Source organism: Copadichromis virginalis, linkage group LG23 (genome assembly GCF_057382275.1).
Source record: "Copadichromis virginalis isolate Kocher_CV1m ecotype Utaka linkage group LG23, C_Virginalis_male_GT1.1, whole genome shotgun sequence".
NCBI lineage: Eukaryota > Metazoa > Chordata > Actinopteri > Cichliformes > Cichlidae > Copadichromis > Copadichromis virginalis.
The window spans coordinates 25,866,729-25,891,534 of NC_140639.1; the positions used below are offsets into that span (position 1 = coordinate 25,866,729).

The 24,806-nt window shown below is 41.8% G+C and overlaps 1 protein-coding gene across 1 annotated transcript in view; it reads right to left on the reverse strand.

Annotated features, from left to right (window-relative positions):
- Positions 1-501: 501 nt before the first annotated feature.
- LOC146681027 (protein Shroom2-like) overlaps positions 502-24,806 on the reverse strand; it is a 36,022-nt gene continuing 11,717 nt past the window's right edge. The window contains exons 4-11 of the mRNA XM_085447752.1: positions 16,346-16,512; positions 13,977-16,272; positions 13,615-13,670; positions 10,041-10,667; positions 6,355-6,846; positions 3,508-3,682; positions 3,138-3,410; positions 502-1,875 (exon numbers count right to left, since the gene is read on the reverse strand). Coding sequence (XP_085303878.1) covers positions 1,603-1,875; positions 3,138-3,410; positions 3,508-3,682; positions 6,355-6,846; positions 10,041-10,667; positions 13,615-13,670; positions 13,977-16,272; positions 16,346-16,512 — 4,359 coding nt within the window. The 3' untranslated portion in view covers positions 502-1,602. The remainder of the gene's footprint in view (positions 1,876-3,137; positions 3,411-3,507; positions 3,683-6,354; positions 6,847-10,040; positions 10,668-13,614; positions 13,671-13,976; positions 16,273-16,345; positions 16,513-24,806) is intronic.

Genomic DNA, 24,806 nt, shown 5'->3' on the forward strand with positions numbered 1-24,806 from the left:
GAGATAAAAACAACAAGGAGCAGGTGCATCTAGTACAGGTAGAACTGCTGCAAAAACCCACAGAGCCCAGCAGCCAGCAACAAATTCTGGATCCTTTGCTTTTAGTTAGCAATTAGCATTAGCAGCACATCCTGTGTCTGATGTGAAAGGACTTTTATGCTGCGCACTGTGACTCACAGCAATGGTCCCGGGTCAGCCCTGACGTTGTGTTAAACTAATCCTAAAGTAATAATGTTATTTCTAACCACTGATATACCACAACTTTATCCTTTCAACAGCTGCTGAAAGTAAGGGGACCTAGCTGCTATCAGATATTTATATAGAGATTACCCTTCAAGGACCTGCAGTTCAAAAAAGCGCCCCTCCGACAGCCAAACCCATCTGTTCTCTGATTGGATTGTTTAATTTGTGATTGACATGACATTGACCAATCAGCTTAAAGGAAGAAAACTAGGGTCAAAATTCGTAGTTGTAACTTGCAGGGGTTTTTTGGGCTAAGTCCACGCACAAATCTTTTTTACGCATACAAATCTTTTTTACACATACAAATCTTTTTTACACATACAAATCTTTTTTACGCATACAAATCTTTTTTACGCATACAAATCTTTTTTACACATACAAATCTTTTTTACAAGTACAAAACCGATTTACAAGTACAAAATATTTATGACCACATTTTGAGCCCATAAAAGACACCAAAAAATCTCAAGCTAAGGCTTCATAAGCGAAATTCGCTAACCAAATGGTGACGTTGTGGTCCCCCATCTTTTATATACAGTCTATGGTTTCTGGTTTCATCTGTATTTGTCAGCCTCTGCTTGGGTAACGAGTAATGTTCTGACACTCTGAGCCCATTTTGCCAAAAGGGGAGTTCTGATACAGCACCTGCACGCAATAATGGTTTTATCTATTACTGACTTTAATTAAGTCTGTTAAGCAGCAAAATAATGTGAGAAATAGACCAAAGCAGAGAGGTATCTTGCCGCCCTGTATGTCCAAGACAAACATGCCTGGCATGATTCCACTAATCAAATGACAACACATTTGTGTTCTTGTCGAATCCTTCTGAGTAAAAACTGACCATCAAAAACACCCCACAGTTTTAAAGTGGACCTGTTATATGTGCTCTATGTTTATGTTCATACTACGTATGGCCATCCCTGTGGCCCAAAAGATCCAAACACTCGGTTTTGGACAGTTTTTTTCTAGTCTTTGCTTTAAATTATGTCGTGGAGAAGTCCCACCCACTGTTTACGAGGGGCAACCAGTCAGACATATAGAAGGTAAAACAGCTGTTGTCGTGCTGCACCAGGGCCCAGAAAAAAGGAACAATTTTAACCTGTGAGTCATGTGAAGCTACTCTATTAGAGTCCAAGAATCACAATTTGAGCTGGAAATGAGCAGTGGTGGTCCACTCTAAGCTGTTTAAGGTGTAACTGACTAATCCTGGTGTCTGATTTGGTTTCTGAGGCTCCTCAGTTTGGTTTTAACAAACAACAGCAACTCCACCAGCATCAAATCTAGGCTGAGGTCATAAACTCACACGCAATTCAAAGATGTTCATATAAAACTGCTACATGGTTCATCCTCTTGTCTGATTCAGAGCAGTGGCCTCTGCTCTAGTGGCAGACTGTCCATCAGGCACTTCAGCTGCTCCTCGCCCAGCTTGATCTTATCTTCCAGCTTGCGTTGCTCGATGATGAGCGCAGACTTCATCTTCACGAAGTGCCTGTAGTCGTCCAGGCTCTCCATGTCCAGGTGGGCCTCCATGATGCTGGACACCAGTCGTTCCCGACGGTCCAGGTTCTCCTTCAGCTCCTTGGCGTCTTCGTGCTGCCGCATCAGCAGCTTTCGCTTCTCAGTCAGGGTTTGCTGATGGAGGACAGATATGAGTTATTAATCTAGAACATCATCTATGGATCATGTAACCACATTAAACCTGCTTAGTGCAGCAAAAACAGTAAAACAGAAAACTTCTTAGGAAGCAGTTACGTATTCACACAATCCAGCATTCATTAAGCTAGATTATTCTTCATTTAGAGTCCTAGAGGTAAATTGGTGGAGACAAACACAGTTAAAGCCAGCTCCTGAGGGAACTATGTGCCATATCTGCTGCACTGTAGATTCATTACCTGAATTTAATTCCAGTTATGATTTAAGCTGCCAACAACAATAATGTCATATGATTATTCTTTTGCATTTGTTTTTTACTGCAGAGAGCTCATTTCATAACAGCAGAGAGGTACAGTACTGTGCAATTTCTTTACATTTGTTAGAAAAATAGGAAATATATGCAGTGATTTATTGAAACATGCAAACATACATGTAAATACAGCAGATAAGGCAAAAACAGAGTCTTTGTGCAATACTAAGAGCTTGAAAGTCAATATTTGGTGTGACCACCTTTATTCTTCAGCACAGTCTACTTTCTTGTCATTTCTTTAAGTAGTCTTAAGTAATCTTCAGGAATAGTTCTCCAGGCTTCTTGAAGGATTCAAAGCTTAGGATGTTTCTGCCTTTTGTTCTGTTTTTTTTTTTTGTTTTGTTTTAGTTTTTTTTTTTTTTTTACGTCAGGTCAGGTACAAGGACTAAAGTAAAGGACTAAGTAAAAATGAATGAAGCCAATATCCAGAATGACCTTCAGAAAGCCTGCTAAACCCTTCAGAGAAAGTCTGGATCCATGGAAACAAAATGTAAAGAAATGTGGGTTGGCTCAAGACTTTTGCACAGTACTGTGAACTAAAATGTTCATACATTATTAAGGTACACATAGATACATTATTAAACTACACGTTTGGCATCCATGGACAAATACAGTGTTTTGTATGTTAAGTGAATTCAATTAGCATTTTTTATGAACATAAACAGAAGGTAAAGATTGTTTTACTGTACTGTTGTTATTGCAGCTGCTGTTCTGTCACTGGGCTTCAGGAGGGATGATTAAATAGATTAGCTCAAAGCTTTTCATCTTTTTCAGACGTGTTCATATTTGTAAACTACAAACAATAAATGTGCTGTGAAATACACATAAACAAAACTATAAAATTAAGAGCTAAACAAAGTCCTAAAACTTAGTGTAAACTTCCATAAAGCTGAGGGAAGCAGTCGATTTGGTGGACAGTGTCTGGGGTTACCTTCTCTTCTGGTGGTGCTTCATCCTCCAGGCTGTTGAGGGCGTTCTCCACCCGGGCAAGCCGGCCCGACAGTGACAGCAGCAGGCTCACCACCTTGTCCAGGTCTCCCACGAACATGCGGAACTTGTCGAGCTGGTTGGGCTGACAGACGCGCTGCACGATGGCCTCCACCTCACGGCCCAGAGCCTCATTGTCCTCCACATCCTCCTGCAGGCTCTGCCTTGCCTCCCGGAGCACCTCCAGCTTTTTCGCAAGGCTGGAGATCAGCTCTTGCTGAAGTTGATGAAGTAGACACATAAAAACAATCCATTTACTACTTTAGGATGGCAGAATGGCATGCATAATAAAACATAAAGTGGGCATATTTTACCTTTTTATTGACCAGATCAACATCCAGCTCATCCTCTGAGTCTTGCTCCTCCAGCTGCTCCTGCATGTCCTTCATCTTGATGAGGAGCTCAGCTTTAGGAGCGGACGTGTTATAATAGGAGGAGCTGGGGACTAGTGAGGCGGCTGCTGACACAGACACTTCCTCCTCCTCCCTTCTGAAATGCACAAGGACAAACACAAACACTCTGACACAACTTTTACTGACACTGCACATCTGCACCCAAAATCTTCGAAGTCCTCAACTGGAACTCTTCTGGTCATGACACCAAAATATAAAAACATTCGGTATGTTCAAGCGATCATCAGTTCAAACAATTGAACTTAAGAAAAGTTATTTAGATATGTCACAACTTTGTAAAAGTGTGGATAAAGACACAAGCTGTCATCCTCAGATGAGAGGAAATCGGTTAGGATATTCAGGAACAACCCAGAAACCACCAAGGCTCAATCCTACCATGAACTGGAAACTGATGAAACACCAGCATTACTGTCCACAATACAGCCAGTTTTACATCGTCATGGATTGAGATTCAAGATTCAAGAGGGTGCTGACCAGGAAATCTGACAAATTAACACCTTTAAGCTCGAATGAAATCTTCCCAACCCAAATGTCTTCTAGAGAAATGTTTTGTAGTCAAACAAGACAAAGTTTGAGCTGTTTGTCCACAAATACAAAAGGTATGTTTGGAGGAATAAAGCTGAGGCTTTCAAACCTAAGAGCACTGTACCAGCTGTCAAGCATGGTGGTGGTAGCATCATGCTCTGGTGCTGTGTTGGTGCTGTGTTGGTGCCAGTGGTGCGTTGCACAGAGTGGATGGAATAATGAAGGAGGAGGAGGACTACCTCCACATTCTTCGACTTTATCTCAGATCAACAGCTAGATGGTTGAAACTTGGACACAGTTGTTTCAACAGGACAATGATCCCAAACACATCAAAACTGGTTTTGGATGGATAAAGTAGGCTAACATTAAGCTACTGGAACAGCCTTCACAAAGCCCCGACCCCAAACCAATTTCTGGACTACATTTAAAAGCTTGATCTGTGCTGGAAATAAACCAATTTAAATTAACTCTACAAATTCTGACAAGAAGAGTGATCGAATATCAGCCAGAATTATACTAGAACCTTACTGATGGCTACCTAAAGCATTTGATCCAGGGACAACTTGTTAAGGGATATTTTACCAAAAATGATTGGAAGTGTAGGTTTATGTTTGAGCTTTAATGTATTTTTTGTTGAGTTGTTGTTTTTAAAGTCATTAAAGATATATGCTGTACAATGATTCCATCCCTGAAAGGAACAGTTCAAAGAAATCCTTTAAAGCACCAAATTACCATGACATTCACACCCATGATGAGTGGATAGAAACTCCTGACCATAACTGCATTTTATTAGTATAGGAAAGGCCTTTTGCCACAAATAGCTTTAAAAAGTAGCCAGCAACAGTCTAGACAAATATGTTTTTGTTTACTAAATGTGATTTTGTACAACATCCTTCAATAATGTTGGCTGACTCTGTTATTTGTTTTAAGTGAATGCTAAAAACTAATTTTTATAGGTTAGTGTTTTCTTAATCTGTTCTCCTTCATTTGTTGTTATAGTTTGAAACATGCATGTACTGTATAGGGCTGTTCGATATAACGATATATATCGGATGACGATATAAAAACGTCTATCGTTTCATTTTATGCTATCGTTTGTTTCGTGGTGTCGCAAAATAAGCTGTTTACGGCAATATTTTTTCGTTTTGATGGTTTGATTCGTTTGATTAGTGGCTATGTTAATTTCTTAAACTTCTCTCTTTTTCTTATATTTAATATAACCACACTACTGACGGACAAGCGCCTGTCTTTATGCTTTGTGGTTACAGCATCGCGTGTCCGCTTGTTTATGTTCCACATAAACCTTTCACAATAAAGCCCAAGATCCTGTTTAGACTTTTCAAAATAAACTGAATCACTTGAAAGAGTATGCAGAGTATTTACGGATGAGAAGCAAAAAAGAGCCGCCAGGTGTTAAAAAATAAACCTTAGACTCAAACGTTAGAACAGACTTTTCCCCGCAGCACGCCGTGTAATAAATACTCACAAAGAAAACAGCGGCCGTTACAACTTGTGTCTAAAAATGTATAGTTTCATGCATCGGTTAAAACACTCGACTGCAGGTACACGACGCGCAGCTGGAAACACTTCACGAAAGTCGAGCTGCCCGAGATTCACAGAATTTACAGAAAATGTTACATTTTTGTGATTTATATCGTTATCGGGATGATAGAATTCTTATATCGGGGTATGAGATTTTGGCCATATCGCACAGCCCTATGCATGTATGTATGCATGTGTCTGTATGTTTTAACATGTACACTTATCTACAATGTCCAGCTTTTATTTTAACTGTGAAGCTCTTTGTAACTCTGTTTTGAAGAGTGCTGTAATAATAAAGTTATTATTATTATGATTTCGAGGAAAGTGGAGAAATCGAAATTGCAACACTTGTCCAACAGAGGGCAGGCTAGTCTGGCAAATGGAAAATCAGCCTTGCAGTGGCCGCTTCATTCTCCAGCAGTTCACTTTTATACCTGGACTCTACTAGGGTAGCTTTGCATGATTACAGTTAGGAATAATTGTAATTTATCTCAAAGTTGGACTCAGATTATCCTCTGTCTGAAACACACTGTTTAATCTCCTCAATAAGCTTGTTGAAACAGCTGTTATCTTGTGTGTAAAATCAGCCTTTCTAGATCCACTTACTGTTACTCCAATCACAAAATGCACATTTTGAATAGAAAGGTTTCATTTTAAATGTTTCCTGCTGCAGTGTCCCACCTGTCTGTGCTCCTGGGGGACGATGTGAGCAGTCTGGATCCAGTTGAGGCCTTCCTGCGCTGCTGGGCCCCCTCCAGGATCTCCTCCTCTGGTGGGAAGAGCCCCTCCATCAGGTCCATGGTGGTCTTCCTGCCACTCTGGTCCAGTATGTCCACCAGAGACTTGTCTTTACCCATAATGTCCCTCACCAGCTCCTCTCTCTTGGCGTCCTCCTCTGAATGTTGGGGCCCAGGTGAACTGGTCTCGGGGGCTGACTCCTGTGCCGCCTGGCGGTTGTAGGTGCTGAACCGAGATGAGGACAAGCGCTCCGCGGCGCCCAGGGAAGGGATGCGTGGTGGCAGCTCGGACAGGCTGCAGGACCCGCTGTTCTGAGGCAGGTAGGCTCGACCCTCGCGTCCTGTGCTGGTCTCAGCGTGAATGATCCTCACGGGGACTTTCCTCACCTGACCGCTAACGTTCATCACTGCGGGGCGCTTTGATTCGCTATCTGACCTGAAAAAGAATCACAATAGGATCAACGCTGGAAAATGTACGTCTCCTCATCCTTTTTTAAATTTTTAGTTTGATAATGTTTTAAGCACTAAATCACCCACATCATTCACCCACCAGTCTTAATATTAACATTAGAATACCTGTAATCATTAAAATTGACTGTCACGACCTTTATTTAGAGATTCTTGTGTGACACAGTGTGGTATGTAGTTTTCTTTATCGTTCCTGTCACTTTTACTTCATCCCTTTGCTCTGTTCCTCCTCTTGAACCTGTGCCCAAGTGGCCAGTAACCAAATTTACATGCACAGATCAGGTCAGTCTGGAGGGGCCTTAAAACTGCATGTTTTCTAACAGCCAGCAGGTGGCGACTCCTCTGGTTGCAAAAAGTACTCTGGTTGTATCGCAGTCTGTGTGCCTCTGATGTCACCAAACACTTTACTGGAGACTTTTTGGGCTCAGTTCCTGGTTTCAGGTAATATAGACACAGAGTTTATTTTGTAAACCATTATTACTGTTGTGATAAAATAGAGCATGCTCAGTCGTTAGCTGGTGACAGTCAAACGGTCAAGCGCTGAGCTCAAGGCCTGTACAGACAAAAGGGTTTGGGTGGCTACTTCCATCTTTCACATACAGTCCTTGTATCTGTTTCCCCTGTGTGCCCCCCCCCCCCCCCACCCAATTACTGGATCCTTTATTACGCTTCTTTATATTTAGCTTTCCAGGCATTTTACTACCAAATTCGAAATTGTTTACTGACTCTACCTTTTTGTTTGGTTTCCTCTCTGGCACCTTTAAATTAGTTTGACTTTTATTCTCAAAGACTAAAAAGAAATCTGATGTTACAAATCTTCCATGTGAGAAGACATGGCTCCAGGGTAGACTGAAACAATATTTCAGGCCAGAAATTTGATTCCATCCCAGGCCTCAGAGACTGATTTCCTGGTGGCCTGGTGGTGGTTTTGGTCTGCAGTGAATGCTCGACTATAGCAAACACGAGCGAGCTGACAGACCTCTGAGAAACCATACATCGAGTATGATTGTCAAACAGTGGTGAAGGAGACCAAACGAAATCTCCTGTGGAAAGAAGCACAGCAGCCATCTACGAGCAGGACTGGGATGAGGAAGAAAAAGGTGGTGCCTGGTGTTTCTTCTTTTTCCACCTCCTTTGATCAGCTTAAATGTGTCTGATCTGCGAGATTACTTTTAAGTATTTCAAAATAAAGTTCACAGAGGCGGAGATACAAACTTAAAACAAACTTAAAAAACAGAAAGTCATACACGAGGTGGTCAACCATCAAGAAACTAACACAACAACAACACACACAGAAGTTCAAGTCTGAAGGTACAGCACTGTGCAAACCTCAATATTTGGTGTGACCACCTTTATTCTTCAGCACAGTCTGAACTCATTTCTTTAAGTTGTCTTCAGGAATAGTTCTCCAGGCTTCCTGAAGGTTCCAGGCCTTTGCTTGATTTTTTCCTGTTTCTTACAGACACGACTTTCAGATACTGTTCATCTGCTGTAGATAGTTTTTAGGCCTGACGCTTCTTAATTTTGTCCTCCATTTGTCCAGTTTCCTCATTTTGTTCAAGGACTCACTGCACATCATGCTGAGACATGCCAATTTTGTGCTAATATTTCTTTGGGAATCAAATAAAATACTATTTTAAATCTGTCAAACTGTCTTATGTTTAAAATTTTTCATAAATTGAATAAAGAAATTATTTTTAGGTCCGCTTTAAATAGCTTGACCAATATAACTCTGAAAATGGTCAGGTACAAGAACCAGACTGAAAATGAGTGAAAAAAACAGCCAATTACTTTCAGAAAGCCTTGAGAACTATTACTCAAAACCACTTTAAAAAAATAACAGGAAAGTCTGGCTGTTTGGAAGCAAAATATAAAGAAATGAGGGGGCGCAGTGCTTTATAACAAGAAAGTGTGAGTCTGTTTATGAGTCTGTTGTGGTCAGTGCCGTCCTCTATGCTGCTGCATGTTGTGGCAGCAGGTTGAGGGTCGCAGATGCAAGGCCAGTAATGTTGTGGGGATGGAGCTCGGTTCCCTTAAGATGGTGTTGGAGAGGCGGATGTTGTCCAAGATAAGGACAATACCTCTCAACCCCTCCATGACATGCTGGCCAGTCACATGCTCACGCTCAGTACAAGACTGAGATTACCCATAATTCACCACTGAACGACACAGGATCTCTTTAATATTCTGGATATTTATAACTGAGCTATTTGTATATATATTAGAGCTATTTCTTATATTTTGTAAACTTTGTAATATATTTATTTATTTAATTTAGTTCAGTCTGTTAATGTTGTTGTCTTGGAGCAACTGTAGCCACATAATTTTCTTTAAGGATTAATAAAGTATTCTGATTCAGATTGATCGCCTGCAAAGCTAAAAACAAATTACAAAGACAATCTGGAAATATCTATTCAGACGAAGACCAGCTGTAAAAGCAAAATGGCAAAAGGTTTGATCTGCTGAATAATACGCATAATAATTGTTTTTTTCCCACTATTTTCAGGTTCCTGTTTCAAAAGTGCATCCTCAGTCCTACAATTATTATGGGACATGTAGTTCAATAATTACAGCTCTCAGAGCAGTTTCTGGTATTAATCCTAAGACTGGTCTTTAACAGCATCATTTAAAGAGAACAAATGATGTGGGGGACACAGCCCTTAAACCATTATGAGGGTAATAAACAAAGGTACAGGTAACTACATCATGACACAATTTGCAACAACATGATGACATTTGTCATTACAAGGTAAATTTTCTAGATAAGATGGATGACAACAAATAATATTAAACTTCAACTGATTAAAAGAAGCTGAAACATGAGGGAGAGATTTATATAAAGCGAGTTTCTAACTGGAGGAAGAATCGCTCAGCTGAACTTGAGTGGAAATCAAAGGTCAGAGCTTTCATGTGGCATTGAGAAAATTACAGCCTCCGGTCTGATTCTGTGAGCACTTTTTTGCATCCACAGCTGCTGGCAGAGCGGCTACGTCACCGCTTCGGTCGTTATTTATCTTTTGTTTGTGCGCTGTTGTCATGTTTTCAATCTCACGTTCCCTCCTGGACTTGTTTACCTAAAGCTGCTCCTCAAAGCCTCTTCCTCTGGGAACAGGGAAGGAGGAACTTTACGTAACAAGGAGGCAGAGAGGTTAAGCTGCTTACCTGAGCAGTGAGTCATTCTGCACAGACGCGGCGGGCGGTCTGTCGGTCAGCCTCAGTGGCGCAAAATGTGGCGAGGGGGACCGTGCTCCATCGGGCATGGGAAGAGGCAGAGGGGCCGTGCAGGAGGTGGAGGAGGAGAGAGGGGATGAGGAAGGAGAAGGTGAAGCCGGCTGTTCCTTCACTTCATGTCCTTGAGCTGCTTTGCTCTCGTCTGCACAGGACATCTCTCTGAGGCGAGGGGAGCTGGCCGAGGCGGGGCCAGCAGAGGAGACCTGATCAGCAGCGGCAGTGGAGGTGGCAGCATGGTGCTGGGTGTCAGAGGCAGCGCTGGACAGAGGCTGGACTCCAGCCGGGTCTGCCTGGGCGCCAGCGAGGAATTCCTGGGAGGAGGATGTGGTTTCTAGGCCTAAATGGGGCCTGGGTGGCGGCAGGAGGCACTGGGTTTGTGGCGGCTGGGCTGGGTGCTTGGAACCAGGGCTGGGGCTGAGGCTGCGAGGGCCGGAGGACAGTGTGGTGTGGGCGGGAATGGCAGCGGGATTAGTCCTTTGGTCAGGGAACCCTGGGGAGGGGCCCTCGACCAGCTGTGGGCTGTTGTCAGGCTCATAACTCCGACTCTCCGACTTCACTCTAGGGGTCAAAATAAAGACAAACCTCATCATAAGCACCTGAGGAATATCAAACATCACATGGCTTAAAAATACATCAATTCATTTCATCTCCAACACGATGATTCAGACATTTTCAGTTCACATCTCTCAGGAATGTTAAAATATGTGCTGCCTCCTTTTGGTCAGTTCTGGGAAGAAACTGGGCATCAATATGAGGTTTATCAGGATGATTGAACCACATGTCTGAGCAAAAAAACAACTCTGCAACAATATTAAAAAAAAATAGAGTTAATACAGTTTATTCTCCTATTTTTAGTTGGACAGATAGATAAATGCCTAAAACAGCTCATTTTCTAAATTAATAATCATGAAGGTCTCCCCCTGTCTTGTTATGAGCAGACACCTCTCCCACATGGTGATATGAGCCTTGAAAGTTTAACCAAAACACACCTTCTGAAGTTTTCTCCACTGAATTATGAGAAAACAAGTAAAAAAGGGGAACAAACGCTTCACAGACATTAAACTGCTGCAGTTGTGCTGATGAAACTATATATGGAGCTATGGAAAAAACAGATTTTATCTTTAGATTGTGACACTTGGAGTGGGTGTAAAATTGCCTTCACAATTTCATATGGATTTCTCCTGTACTTATGAAAGTATGCAGGAAAACATCATGTCAATTTTGTATGTAAAGGGCTGATCACTGGGAAAGTATTCACAATATTTCTTAATTAAATATTCTAAAGTTCTCAGCTGGTTAAACAATTCATCAGATCTTATATGGAGCAACTTGTGCAAAATTCATCCCTCTTGGGTGAGGTGTTTCTGGCATATCTGACTGGGACGAGACCCTGGGGCAGGTTTACATCAGGTTACATGGATACAAAGTTCAGAAGAACCTGTTCACCTGGTGCATTTGAGTAATATTACTGATGACTTTGAAGTTCACAGGTGTGGTTTGAGTGAGTCTATTACAGTTCACGACACCCGAACCACGAGTGTGAAAACCAAACACAGAGCTTGGATTACAAGGGAGCTAGTCCACAGTTAGGGGCAGGGAATAATTACAATAACCACTGAAATGTTTCCAGGGCTCCAGCACCAAATCTTAAAGCTTTTATAGGACTCGGACCCTCCAAAACCTGTTCTTCCCATCTTTCACGTATCAAAAACCAGCATCCTGCAGCTCATCACTGAGCTTAAAAAGAGCTCTGATGCATATGCTGTTAGATTGCAGTGCATGCTTTTTATATTTGCAGATATATTTTCAGGGATTGACAGTTTTAAGGAACATTATTCACATAACAGGCTAAAATATCTAAACATGTTTAGAAGAATATGGTATTATTAGATATCTAACACGTTAATTTTAAAAATGTAGGATGTTTTGTTGCTTTTTCCATTTAATATACACAGTTCGATGGGATAAATAAAAGAGTAAATGTGGAAAAATCCAATACAACAAAAGAAAAAAGTGCATATTGTAACACTAGAAAGAAAGAATTTGAGCATCACTTTGGCTTACACCTCTGAGTCAATATTACGCTGAAAGATGAGTTTGAATTTCCCTTTTTTCTTAAAGGTGTTTATATCCCACCTTGCATACCAGGCAGCACATCAACAAAAGGAGTGAATGCGGAGGATTACTGATCATGTATGCAGCAGATAAGTGTTCTTTGTCAGCAGCAGCTTACGGATAAACTGATACCCTCTCCACCCACTGTAAATCCACAGTAGCTTCAGACACGTTTTGTAAATAAGGGTGTAGTTGACGACTGGAGTCTGAGGAGAATCTATTCACCCAAACCTGAGCTTCAATAGCAAAAGATAAAGTTAGAAAAAAGGTTCTAGTTTGACTGAAAGTGATCACTTCAGCTCAGGAAGCCTGAGAGGAGAAACTGAGAGCAGTTCTTTCTGCACTGAAATGTCACAGACTGGATAAATTCCACATTTATATGAAACTAAACAGATATTTCTTCCTGTCAAATGTCCCACTGCAAAGTAATGAGTATTCCTCTAAACACATTATAGGAGTTGGTGAACATAGAAGAAATGTTTAGAAAAGTCTGCAGCCACCCCTTATTCATTTGCATTTGGATTTAAATAAGCCAGGCTTTTTGTAATTTTTAAAAGTGGTCTTCTTGTGGTCTGAAGGTCAGTCAAAGTTTTTCTTTGGACATTGGCTTTCAAGAAGCCATTCTCAAAGAAACGAAACAGGGAGAAAAAGCTGAGGTATGCACAATTGCTCAAGAACTGCACTGAAAATCAGTCGGAACAGGTCTAATGGAGTGATGAATCCAAATTGGACATGTTTTGGTCCAAATGTCGTCAGTGTGACACAACAGTGTCTACTCACTATTGTTGGAGAACTTGGCAAAATTGATGAATTATGAACACAGAAAAGTATCATCAGATTTTGATCCACCATGCAATACCATCTGGAAAACATCTGATTAACAACAGCTTTATTTTCAAGCATGTGAATGATCCCAAACACACTGCTAATGCAGTAAAAGCATACGTGGATAGAAAAACACACAGTGGAACACCATCAGTCATGGATCGGCCTCCCCAGAGCCCGGACCTCAGCATTACTGAAGCAGTGTGAGATCATGTTGACAGAGAACAGAACAAAAGGCAGAAACATCCAAAGAAGAGCTTTGAATGTCCTTCAAGAAGCCTGGAGAACTATTCCTGAAGACGACTTAAAGACATGAAAATAATATTTTGTTTTGGCTTAATATACTGCAGTTCACACATGCTTCACTAAATTGCTGTACATAGCTTCCATTTTTCTAGCAAAATATAAAGAAATGAGAGGTGTCTCAAGACCTGCACAGTACTCTAACTGTAGACGCAGTGAATGAATGATTCGTGAATCAAAACCCAGTGCTGTTTTTTGTATATTAGTGGTACATTAGTATATTAATCTGTAAATTAGTAGTCCAATCAAAAGTTAATCTTACCTGGTAGCTAAACTGCCCTTTTGGGCCTGAGTGTCTCTCCAAGAAGAAGGAATTTTCTGCAATAAGAAGGTGAAGTTTAGTGTGCCATTCATTGAAAACATCAGCATCAGTTTGCTCATTTAAATACTTAGTACACTTTAGGGTATTTGTTGTGCATATTTTTACTTCTCAAGAGTAGTGTCATAAAGGCTTCTTATAACTGTGACTCCATTTTTCCCTTATCTTAAATAGGACTTTTTAGTTGCCCAAACCTAACCAACAACCAAATATGCTTTACAACTTAAGGTTATCTTCCAACCTACTTTTATACTTTTTTGTTGTTTGGTGGTCTAGAATATAAAAACCATCCTAATCTTGTTCACCTGTGTATAGAAGTCTGCAGAAGGCGAAGATCTGGATCTCTCATGGATGCAGATGGCCTTCTCTTCTGCACCTGCATCTAAGATATTCTCCGCTGAGTGATACCGCCCTTGCGTCTTGCCTTCCGATGACTTCTTCTGCTTGTTCCATGTGGCCTGATACTCAGCAAATGTTCCGAGCCTCTGCTGCTCTAGTAAGACTTCGTTATGTCCAGGGTTGAGGTGGTTGGGGTCTGTGGATGGAGGAGGCTCAACAGACCCTATAGAAGGTGCTCTCTCTTGGGGTTTGCCCGACTCATCCAGGTCTGTGTTCGAGTTTGCACTCTGACTTGACTTCAGTACAGGCCTGGAAAAGGCTGGTTTCGCCTCAAAGAACTTCCTCCGCTCACCAAATGTGCCTGCTTGGGATTCTCCTTCCACTCCCACTTTGTCTATTTTGTCAGGCTCTGAAAACGAGTGCGTCCTCTTTGCCAGTTGACATCGCTTACGTCCTCTAGTGCGCCCATTTGAGGTTTTAAGCACAGAGGCCTCTGGTCCCTGGGGTTCTAGGTCTCGTCTCTGGAAGGAAGTGGCCTGGAGGACCCTGGCCTGCGCCTCTTTCAGGTGGTCCTTGTAAGTATTTGAATAGGAAGCAGCAGAAGATGCAGAAGCTTCCATAGATCTCCATTCCTCTGCATCCTCATCCTCTGCATCACAAGTCAGAGTTGCAGCACTGCGGCTCTTTTGCAGCTGGGCTCGCTTCTGCTGGATCTCTTTCCGAAGGGTGGTGGCATAACGGTCACTGCGGCGATTTGCTTTTCCACTGCTAGCAGCCATGGTGTCACTGGTGTCCTGGGTGGACAAGACAGTTGTGGTTGTTGCTGCCAGAGTCTTGTTTTCCAGAGTCAGGGAGTGGAGGAGTGGAGTTTTCAGGGCGGTTATTCGTTGGTCTTCTTGAGGGACCCATGGGTCTTGATGTCTTGGAAGATTAGCCTTGTGATCTTTGACTTGATGTACTGGAAACTGTATTTTCATGTCATTAGTGTGACCTTCACCTCTCTTTGCAGTATCCTCTGGACTACGTCTTTGAACAGAAATTTCAGAGGTCTGGTGGTTGTAGTGAAGTCCATTCCCAAAGTGGGAATGGGTATGGCATTCCTTATTTTCAATATAAGGTATTTGGGACTGAGGCAGTGAGTACTTTGCCTTAGTGTTAGTCTTCAGAGAACTTGGGTACCCTGTTTCATTGCTGTTCACCCAGTGGTGTTTCTCTGTTTCTGTCATCCGGCTTTCAGTTTTGCCCTGCCTAGCCTTGTACTGCGCAGTCTTACTTGCAAGACCGTAGTATCTCTTATGCCCTCCACTCTCCAGGTTTGGGTTTGTAGCAGTGCTTACCATGGATGCTGCAGAGTGCGGCATCTGCCTGCGGCTGAAAGCATTTGTGGGCAGATCCTGGAGGCTGCGGTAGTAGCTTCCTACACTTTGAGTCTTGGTGGGAGGAGCCTTTCCAGTCTGCAGGAAGTAGAAGGGACTTTCATCACTGAACTGCCTCTGGTGGGCAGGTGGTTGGGTGTAATGAAACTGTCTGACATCACTGCTGGACAAAGAGAAGTGTTTGTTGGGGTTGAGCTGGTTGTGGTTGTAATCAGCCGGCATGTTTGGATGGAGGAAGTCTTTGGCAGGTATTGGGTTGAAGCTACGTCTGGTTTCTGAGGATTTCTCCTGATGGGATCTGATGCCATTGTGGTGGTTACTTTCTGGCAGTTTTTCAAATGATGTGCCGTGGCTTTTTGCTGGACCTTCAGAGTATGGAAACACCTTTGTAGCTGCAAAACTGTCACTACGCAGGGGAGGAGGTGGCGGAGGAGGAGACTGAGACTTTTTCCTGTCTGGTACCTGCCACACTGGGCCTACGTTGGGTCTCCCTGCAATGGAAACACGAGATGCTGGCTGCTCCTTCCAGCCTCCGTTCCCCAGTGTTGGCTGCAGATATCTGGGCCGCTCATTCTGCTGAGGTCCTTCATTGTGAACACCCTTGAAGAAAATGCTTTCAGTGCTTGTTCCCTTTCTACCAGATGCATTAAGGTCATGAACAGGGGGGCTGGAGCCACTTGAGAAGCAGCTAAACCCAGAGTCCCTCTTGCCTGGTCCCAGTCCACAGATTGGCTCAGCACTGCTGGTGTATTTATTTGGGGAAAGACGACCTGCTGGGTAGGGATGTGAGGGACGCTCAAGTTTCTCCATGTTTTTCACTGAACTGATCTGACTGGTTTGCTGATGCTGAATGTTCTGATCTCCTTGAGTGGACGACTCTTTGGGCCTGGAGGGGATGATAAGAAAAAAATATTGTGATCTGTCTACTAAAGACAAGGTAAACCACCAAAAAAGCTCACCTTGCTTCATGCTTTGGCTGCCAGACTGGGGCTTGGGTAGCCTCTCTCTCAGGAGGCTCCTCCTCTGTCAGCTTCGAGGCATACCAGGAATGAGGACGTGAGCCTGGGTCATTCTTCCTGCAAAGCAGAAGCACAGCAAACAATTTCTCAAAACTCTTTCTCAAATTCTTTCATAGAAGACAAGAGTTCACTGAGTTCTACAGGTTAACATTTCTTCATGGGCTTTGCAGGCCACCATCATCCAAATCCTTCCCCCTGATACCACTGTGTATTCAATCGTTTCAGGACAATAGAGTATTTTAAACAGTGTAAATAGTCTTATTACTCCAATCCACAGAAATGCAAGGAAAAACAAACAAAACAACCCATGATCATTAGATAAAATTTATGGCACCATTACACAAATATTTACAAAGAACTGGTAAGAATTATATAGCTACACTGTCCAAAAACACTAAAATTAATAACTGTAGTTGTAGCAGACTTGTGACCTGGCAGCGTTTGCTCTGCACCCACGTTTTAATCATTTTTTTGAATGAGTTCCTCTTTCAGTGACACTTTTTGACAGCTAAAATCGTCAGCAGAATCTAATCTCACAGCACCATATATGATTTAGCGGTCGGATGCCTGATAGCGAGTAGTGGGATGTTATTCAATGATGGCTGGCAACCAGTTTTGTTGGTTGTAGTTGCACTCTCTGGAAGTACTAGCATTTTACATCTTAACAGGCGATAGCAAAACCAGGGGAAAATATATATTTCTAGAGAAAATATACTTACATATTGTTTAATATTTGCTATAACTTAACACTGAAGTGACCAAGCTATTGTGTTGACTATAATGACTGAGTGGGGTCTTAATATTTTAATAGCTCTGTTGTCTTTCTCATATCTCTATGAGAGATATTCAAAAATGTAATGTTATTAACTATACTTTTAAATGAAAACTGGCAGCTTGCACATCTGGAAAGCCACCAGCAGTGCTAAAAGGTATCTACAAGTTTTAGAGCAACATATGCCTGACGTCTTTTTCAGGGAAGGCCTTGCATATCAAGGACAAAAGTCCAGAAGTAGGTCTCCTCAATTCCCAGATGTTTGTAGACTTGTTAAAAAAAGAGAGGATGCTACACAGTGGTAAACATGACCCCGTCCTATGTTTGTTGAAACGTGTCGCTGCCATCAGATTCAGTACGAGCTAATATTTTTCTTAAAATACATTTTCTACAATAAAATAAAAAAAACCTGCTATGTTTCATTTCTATTGTCCATACTAATTAATAGGAAAAGCTATGAAAAGTAGAAGCAGATTGACAAACACATGATAGGAAACATTTTCATAGTTAACAATATCACAACAACACCTAGAATGACAGGGCACTCAGTGACTTGAAGTTTAATGAATATTTGAATAATTAAAAATCATGATCATTCCTAATATTCAGATATGCTGTTTGTTTAAACTGCAAAGAGCAACTTTTGCAGATGAAATTTTTTTTTATTTTTTAGTAACACATTTGTGATCTCGAATAACAACTAATTATTTGTTGGGGGGGGGGGGGGGGGGGGGGGGGTGCTCACTGTGTGCCTCAGGCCTGCAAACCCTATTTTAAACATCATCAGTACCTTGATAGGTAAGGCTCCACAAAGGTAAATCGACAGCTTCACAGTGTAATTTTGCTCACATCAAACATGCACGTACCCCTTGAAGCGGTTCTTCCTGGAGAGCATGTTGAAAAAGGATCATAGACATTAATTTTTCCACAACATATCAAACCACAAGAAAACCATGCAAGCAAGTCATGTTAATGCGCTGTACGTGTAAAATCTGGTAATTCCCACATCACAGAACTGATGACAGACACAAATGTGCAAGTAAACTAAAGATACTTGGACAGCTAGCACCATACACATTAAACTACTACAAAAGAACACAAAGCACAATGATCTGACGCCATGTAGGTCCACCAAGAAACTACCAGTAAACACAGCCAGACACAAGCTAACTGGATGGTACCTCATAGAGCTTCGCAAAATCTTGGTGAGAAAGCTCCTCGCCACATGCACCTCAGTTTCTGATGGCATTGTACTTGGTGACACAACATCTACCATTTTAACCCTGATGGGCAGTGGGCGAAGAAGAGAAGCAGGAAGAAGAAAAGGTGGAGGAAAAGTCAAGCGTTAGAATAAAAGATGTCAATCAAATGTAGTTTTTTACTTATTAATTTCCAGATGCTCTGGTTTTTCCCCACAGGGACACGTACACCTCCTTTCCTTTTTCAGTCTACACGTGACCTTGATTTACAAAATAAGCCTCACTTTCCCCCCCAGAATGATCTGATATTAGCAGTTGAGCTCATGAAGTCATCTGGAAAGTGTTTACTGAGGTGACAGAGTGAGGCTGCTGAGGACGGTTTTCCCATAAACCTCTAAATGGTTCTGGATAGTTATGCTTAAATCTATTTCCTGTTTTATTTGGTAATCATTGGTTCTCATGGATTCCTTTTATTTCTTCACTGTGACTACCCTGCTCTCATCAGTTTCTAGCCGGCTAATAACTAAGCTCAGCATATAAGGATAATATTAGTTATACAGCAGCTTTTAACCAGAATGTCAGTGACTCTGATCCGGCACACGATTCTTCATAATTCACAGGTTATGTGCAACTTCCACCAACATCTGAACAATACTCTAGGACAGCGGTCCCCAACCCCCGGCCACAGACCAGTACCGGTCCGTGAGTCGTTTGGTACCGGGCTGCGAGAGTTGAGGCTCGGGTGTGAAATTTATGTTTTTCAGGGATTTTATTGTTAACTCTGTTTCCCTGGGTGTTTTCCCGTGTTGTAGTTGTGTGTCTTATTTTGAAAGAAATATTTACGCGTTACCATAGCGACCAGAGAGAGCATTAAGGGACAGAGAGGAGGATGTTACTCTCAATGTTGTTGGCAGATTTCAGGAGGACGCTGCTAATAAAGTTACACAATTACACAGTGAATTCATGTTTATTATTATTATATTTACAAAATACCATAGTTTTTGTCTTGGTCGTATCATTTTATTTTGTTGTATTTATCCACGACACCTTAAAGGCCAGTCCGTGAAAATATTGTCTGACATTAAACCGGTCCGTGGCGCAGTAGAGGTTGGGGACCGCTGCTCTAGGACACAGGTGTCAAATATGATGCCTGGAGGCCAGAATTGGCCTGGCAGAGACTCCAATCTTCTACAACTTTGGAAAATGTGAAGGACAGCATAAACGGTATTTTCATAACTTTTACAGAGTGAAACCTGACTCGCAGTCATTCATGCTACACCTGGTGAAAAAAGTTTTTTCTGCTATCTGCTTTAGATATTTGTTTTGTTTTTTTAAATTGGTTCATACCAATTTACACAAAATACACAAAAGGATTAAGAAAATTTGGGGGTTTTTGGGCACTTTTATATTTTACTTGTCTAGCTCGCAGTTGGCCCCTGCTGGTCCTTAAAAATAATGCAAGTTTAAAGCTACAGTTGTCGTTTAATTGCAGTCTTTGTGAGAAACAAGTTGGACCGTGATGTGTGACATTTAACTGAGCCGTCTTGTCATTGTTTTCAAGTGTAAGCTGTTAACTTGTGAGGAACATTTAATCCAGAATGATGTCTAAAGGTCAAGCGAGCAGGTTTACTGGCTCCTGGACTTGATCCGTCTCTTACTGTGAAGGACTTTCAAATTAAAAGACGGATCTGTCAGAGACATATGGTCCCGATGGAGCTTAGCAGCTTAGAAAAATTAGATCTGAGTTGGACACCCCCAAACCTCTCTTTGATACCACTCCTTGATATCAAACTAGCTTTCTTTTTCATCTTAGCTGGTGCTTTAAAACACACACTGCTGTTTATTAGTCCAGGAACGAAATATCTGGACCAGATGAGACTTTTACCTGCCCTGAGCCAAACATTAATCCTGCCAGGCCGCGATGGCGACGCCACATTCTTTCAGCAAAGGAATGCAGGGAGGTATTTTCCCTCGCTTCAAGCGGGACAGCGATACTGGCCGCCTTCCATGATTCGCTGTGATGGAACAAATTTTCAAGCATTATCTAAATATTTATACTTATTATTTTCTCAGAAGTTTAGTAAGTCAAACTTTTTCAGATAATAATGAGATTTTTTTTTCAAATTGTATTTTTTTTTTTTAATTGTATGTATTTATAAGCATCCAAAGGTTTGATTGATTCAATAAATGTTTTGGTCTTTGGTCTTTGGTGCCCTTTGCTGTGTTGTTTTGTGATCTGGAGGTTCAAAACTCTTTCCTACTACAAATCTGGTAAACTTTATTTATTGTACAGTTTGGTAAAAATGGAGCGTTTGGAGTTTATAAGCAGCTTTCTTAATTTGGGATCTGAGGAGTGCACTATGAAGCCAAATTAATGGGATAGCGAGGTATTTTGTTGCCTGGCTATATTAACATTATAACTTGTTTTAAGTCTTGCTCTCTGTCTTAACTTCACTGGTATCTAATCAACATTCGACACTTTCCCTGTTTGCTTCACATCATTTCCTGAAGATCAGCATCAAACATTTTGGGTCTGGCAACACTAAGTGCGATATTCTCTGCACAAGGTTTCATACTTTCAACCTGAGCTGAGCCTGTAGTGCAGTAAAGTAGAGCCATGGAGCACCGTGATGGGAATGCAGAAAGTCTGCTTTTACACTGTAACAGAACATACATTAGAAAACAGAGGATCAAAACAAATACAGCTGAGATATGAGTGACTAGTGTTGGGCCTGGGTGAATTTATTTTAACATTAGCCTCCCATATTTCTTTACGTTTTTCCACATCTGCACAATCATTTGCTGTTTCTACAGAGTCGATATCTGTATTTAATCACCAACACTGCCTCCCCTCCATGCGACACAAAAAGTGAGAGCTCCAAACAAGCTGCTGCACAAAGAAAATGCAAATGTCCCCTCTTTCTAAAGCGCTGAGGGTCTATTGTCAGGGGGGCGCAGCTGTGCTGTCACAGATATTGCTTCCAGGAAATACGAGCCGCACCGCGTTCATTCAGGAAGAACTGAACCTGAAACTGAAACGTGGCTGACCCACATGGCTGTGAGAGCGATACAGTCAGCTTCCAGTTGGGCCTATTGCTGAAGCAGAACAGAAGCAGCAGGCTCCCAGTCACTTGCAGTGGATGGCTGATATTAAGCATTTTTGTAAAAGGGTGTAGCTCAGGAGGAACAGCAGGTGTTCTACTGCTCGGGAGGTTGGTGGGACGATCCCTGGCTGCTCCAGTCTGCATGCTAAAGTGTTCTTGGGCAAGATACTGGACTTGAAGTTGCTTCCCATGCATTCATGTTCATCAGAGGGCAAATGCTAAAAAAAAATGCTTGCCTTAAATGAGGCATGTTGTGTAAAGTAAAGCTGTAAAGCTCCAAGAGGACAATTAGAATGGAAAAGTAAATACAGTAAGAACCAGCCCGATTACCAAACGATTAATAATAAAATGATTTGGCTCTCCGACCCAGCTACAGTCCAGATGTACCCTGGGATGCAAGCAAGCATTATCGCTTGAACCACGTGAAAAGTAACAAATGATCTTTAGAAGCTACTCGTCTTGATTTCTTAGTGAATATTTGACTACTGTAAATAAAATCTGGATCTGAAAAAAACAGTGAGAGCTTTGTTGGACCGTGTGAAACAGATGGAGGTTACAGTCAAAGGAAGAACTGATAATATTCCCACCTGATTGGTTACTGAGTTAAAGCCAATCCGTGCCAATCATGGAGCAGAATCTTCTAATGTAAATCTTTGGTAAAAAAATAAATAAATAAGAAAATGCAGAGTTTGCGTAGTGTTTGAGTATTGAGGCTACACTATCTGCAAAAGTTAGCAGAAACAGAACAGCTGATGCTTTAAGATAAGATTTTTACAGGGTGCAATAAAGGTGCTACAACAGTTACACAAACAAAGAGTTCAGTCCCTTAGTAACCAGCTGTGACGCTCTGATACTGTCACTTCTATTGCAAATAATAGAGTCCCGACGATAACCACGAGTCCACATTATGACCACATGTTAATCATTAGAGACCGTGCCGTGCATATGTCTCGAACCAGCCTTCATTTCTTTATATTTGCTAGGAAAAGCAAGATCCATGAATGCTAGTGTTCCACTGTGTGTTTTTCTATCCGAGCATTGACGCGTGTCTGTGATCATTGTCGTGTTGATTCATAGGTCAGAGTTAAGTGGCTTTACAAACAAAAAATATTCCTATGAAAATGGTCAGGTGTGAGGACTGGACTGAAAATGAGTGAAAAAGCAGCCAATGTCCCAAGAAACACTCCTCAAGGGAACTTTAAAAAAAAGAAGAAAGTCTGGCTCCTTGGAAGCAAAATATAAAGAAAAGATGAGTGGCTCAAGACTTTTGCACAGCACTGTGTAATAGATCGTTAGGAATGAAGTGGGATAGTTCTGAATGAAAGCTTTCCTGTAATAACATGTTGTTAATTAATTAAAAATGACTGAAACAGATTCAGCAATTTATTTCTGATCTCTTCAATTATTAATAACGTGTATCTGCTGTTAACTCTGAACTTTACCATTACCTTTATCCTAGTATGGAGCACGCTTCAGCTGATCTCAGTGCCAGTACTTGTCATCTTCTTTATATTCAGTTGGTATATCTCATAGTTTTAAGTTGCTTCAGTGTGAAAACCATTTCTGCTGCCCCTGCCAGCTGCTTTGCAACCCACTATGGTCATAATTTATACCCTTTCTCTGATTGCTCAAAATTGTCCCCACCACTAATTCAGTGCTAATTCTACTACTCTGCTTACACTTGTAACCCGTATTTGAATCCTCTCTCCAGCACCTTTCAGAGCCGAGCGGCATTTCATCGAGTTTCAGTAATAATCTCTGCATCATCACATGATGTTCAGAGGAAGCAGAGGGTTGGTTGCTTAGTTGGAGCCAGGGGAGGACACCGTGTGACGACATCAGGAAGCAAGCGCAGGTATCTCTGTCACTGTTTCCAAAAGTCTGTGTACCCTGGAGGGATTTTATTTGCGGTTTTTTTTTTTTGCAGGCGGTCAGCTTTCAATGACCTAAAAGAGAGCTTGCATCTGAAAGAAATGCTCAAACTTACAATAAAATCCCCAAGTATCTGTCGAAAAAGGCTTAGAAGGTCAAAAACGTATAAATATCTAAAACACACCTGCTCTAGACAGCAGCAAGTCTTCAGATCTATCTGACACCGTGCAGAAATCAGGACTATTATTTTAACTAAACAATGATATTAATGAAGGACTAAACATTAACTTACCAGCTACATGAAACAAGTTGTTTCATGTGTACGTGTAAGCTGATAGTTTTGGTTCACAGTGCACACTTTCCCTCCATTTCTCCACACCCGCTTCTTTTTAAAAAACACTTGAGGACAAAAAAAGACGCACTTAAACATGAGTACTCCCACCAGCCTGATGGAGACGAGCACCCAGAGGAATCTGACAACCCCATGACTCAAGAGCTACTGCCTCCTCCTCCTCCTCCTCCTTCTCCTGCTGCTCCCAGTCTGAACACACACACACAAACACACTCCTCCTCAGGGGAGGAGATTTCCTTGAGGAAGTGGGGGATTTGAGAAAATGGAGGGGAGGAGTTATTGTCCTGTCCAGCGTCCTTGCTGTAATCTAGTGTTTGGTCTGGGAGTTGCTGCCTCTGCAGAGAGCCACTGAGGCTGCTGGGAAAGTAAATGAAGACAGAGCAAGCACGATCATGGGAATGTGGGATTAAGCCATTCATGTCATAAAATGTGACACTACCTGGATGATGTGCTTTGAAAACATGCCACTAAATTTTAGCTGAGAGTAAAAACTTCAGAGGGCCAAAATCCGCAGTTCCTCTAGTGGCCACTTGAGGCCGTCTTTAAAAAGGACTCAATCCCTGTAGTATCTGAAGCTAAAATGCCCAACTGGACAGGAGCCAGTGATCATTCAAAAATGTACACTTCTGGCTCAGAAAAATCAAACACGGTGGTCAAAAAGTCTAGAAATCAGTGGCTCATGTCAACCTCTCAAAAACATTCTTGGTTTTAACCTCTAAAACTAACACATTTTTCTATGAAAGGTTTTTCTCACACAACCCTTGTTTTTTCCCACTGCTGACATCTCCTTCTGTGTCCTTCCCAGGAACTGCTGCACAGACAGGAATGTTTGGCCCAGGTCCACGTCTGTTTTCAGAGATACCAGCAAATGTCAGACTGAGGGGGCAGAGGCTGAGTGACTGCCTCACCCTGAGATAACTCCTCCAAAGAGGGGGAGGAGACGGTGACAGCTCTGCAGCAGTTTAAAAACTGTGTGTGAAGGCATGTTACTGTTCAAATCCCCCACCTTATCACGTTCACTTAAATATGCGGCTGCTCTAAAAATGAGACAAATAAGCTTCTTTACTGTGTTGTAAACATTCACACAAGTCAACAGTTTTGA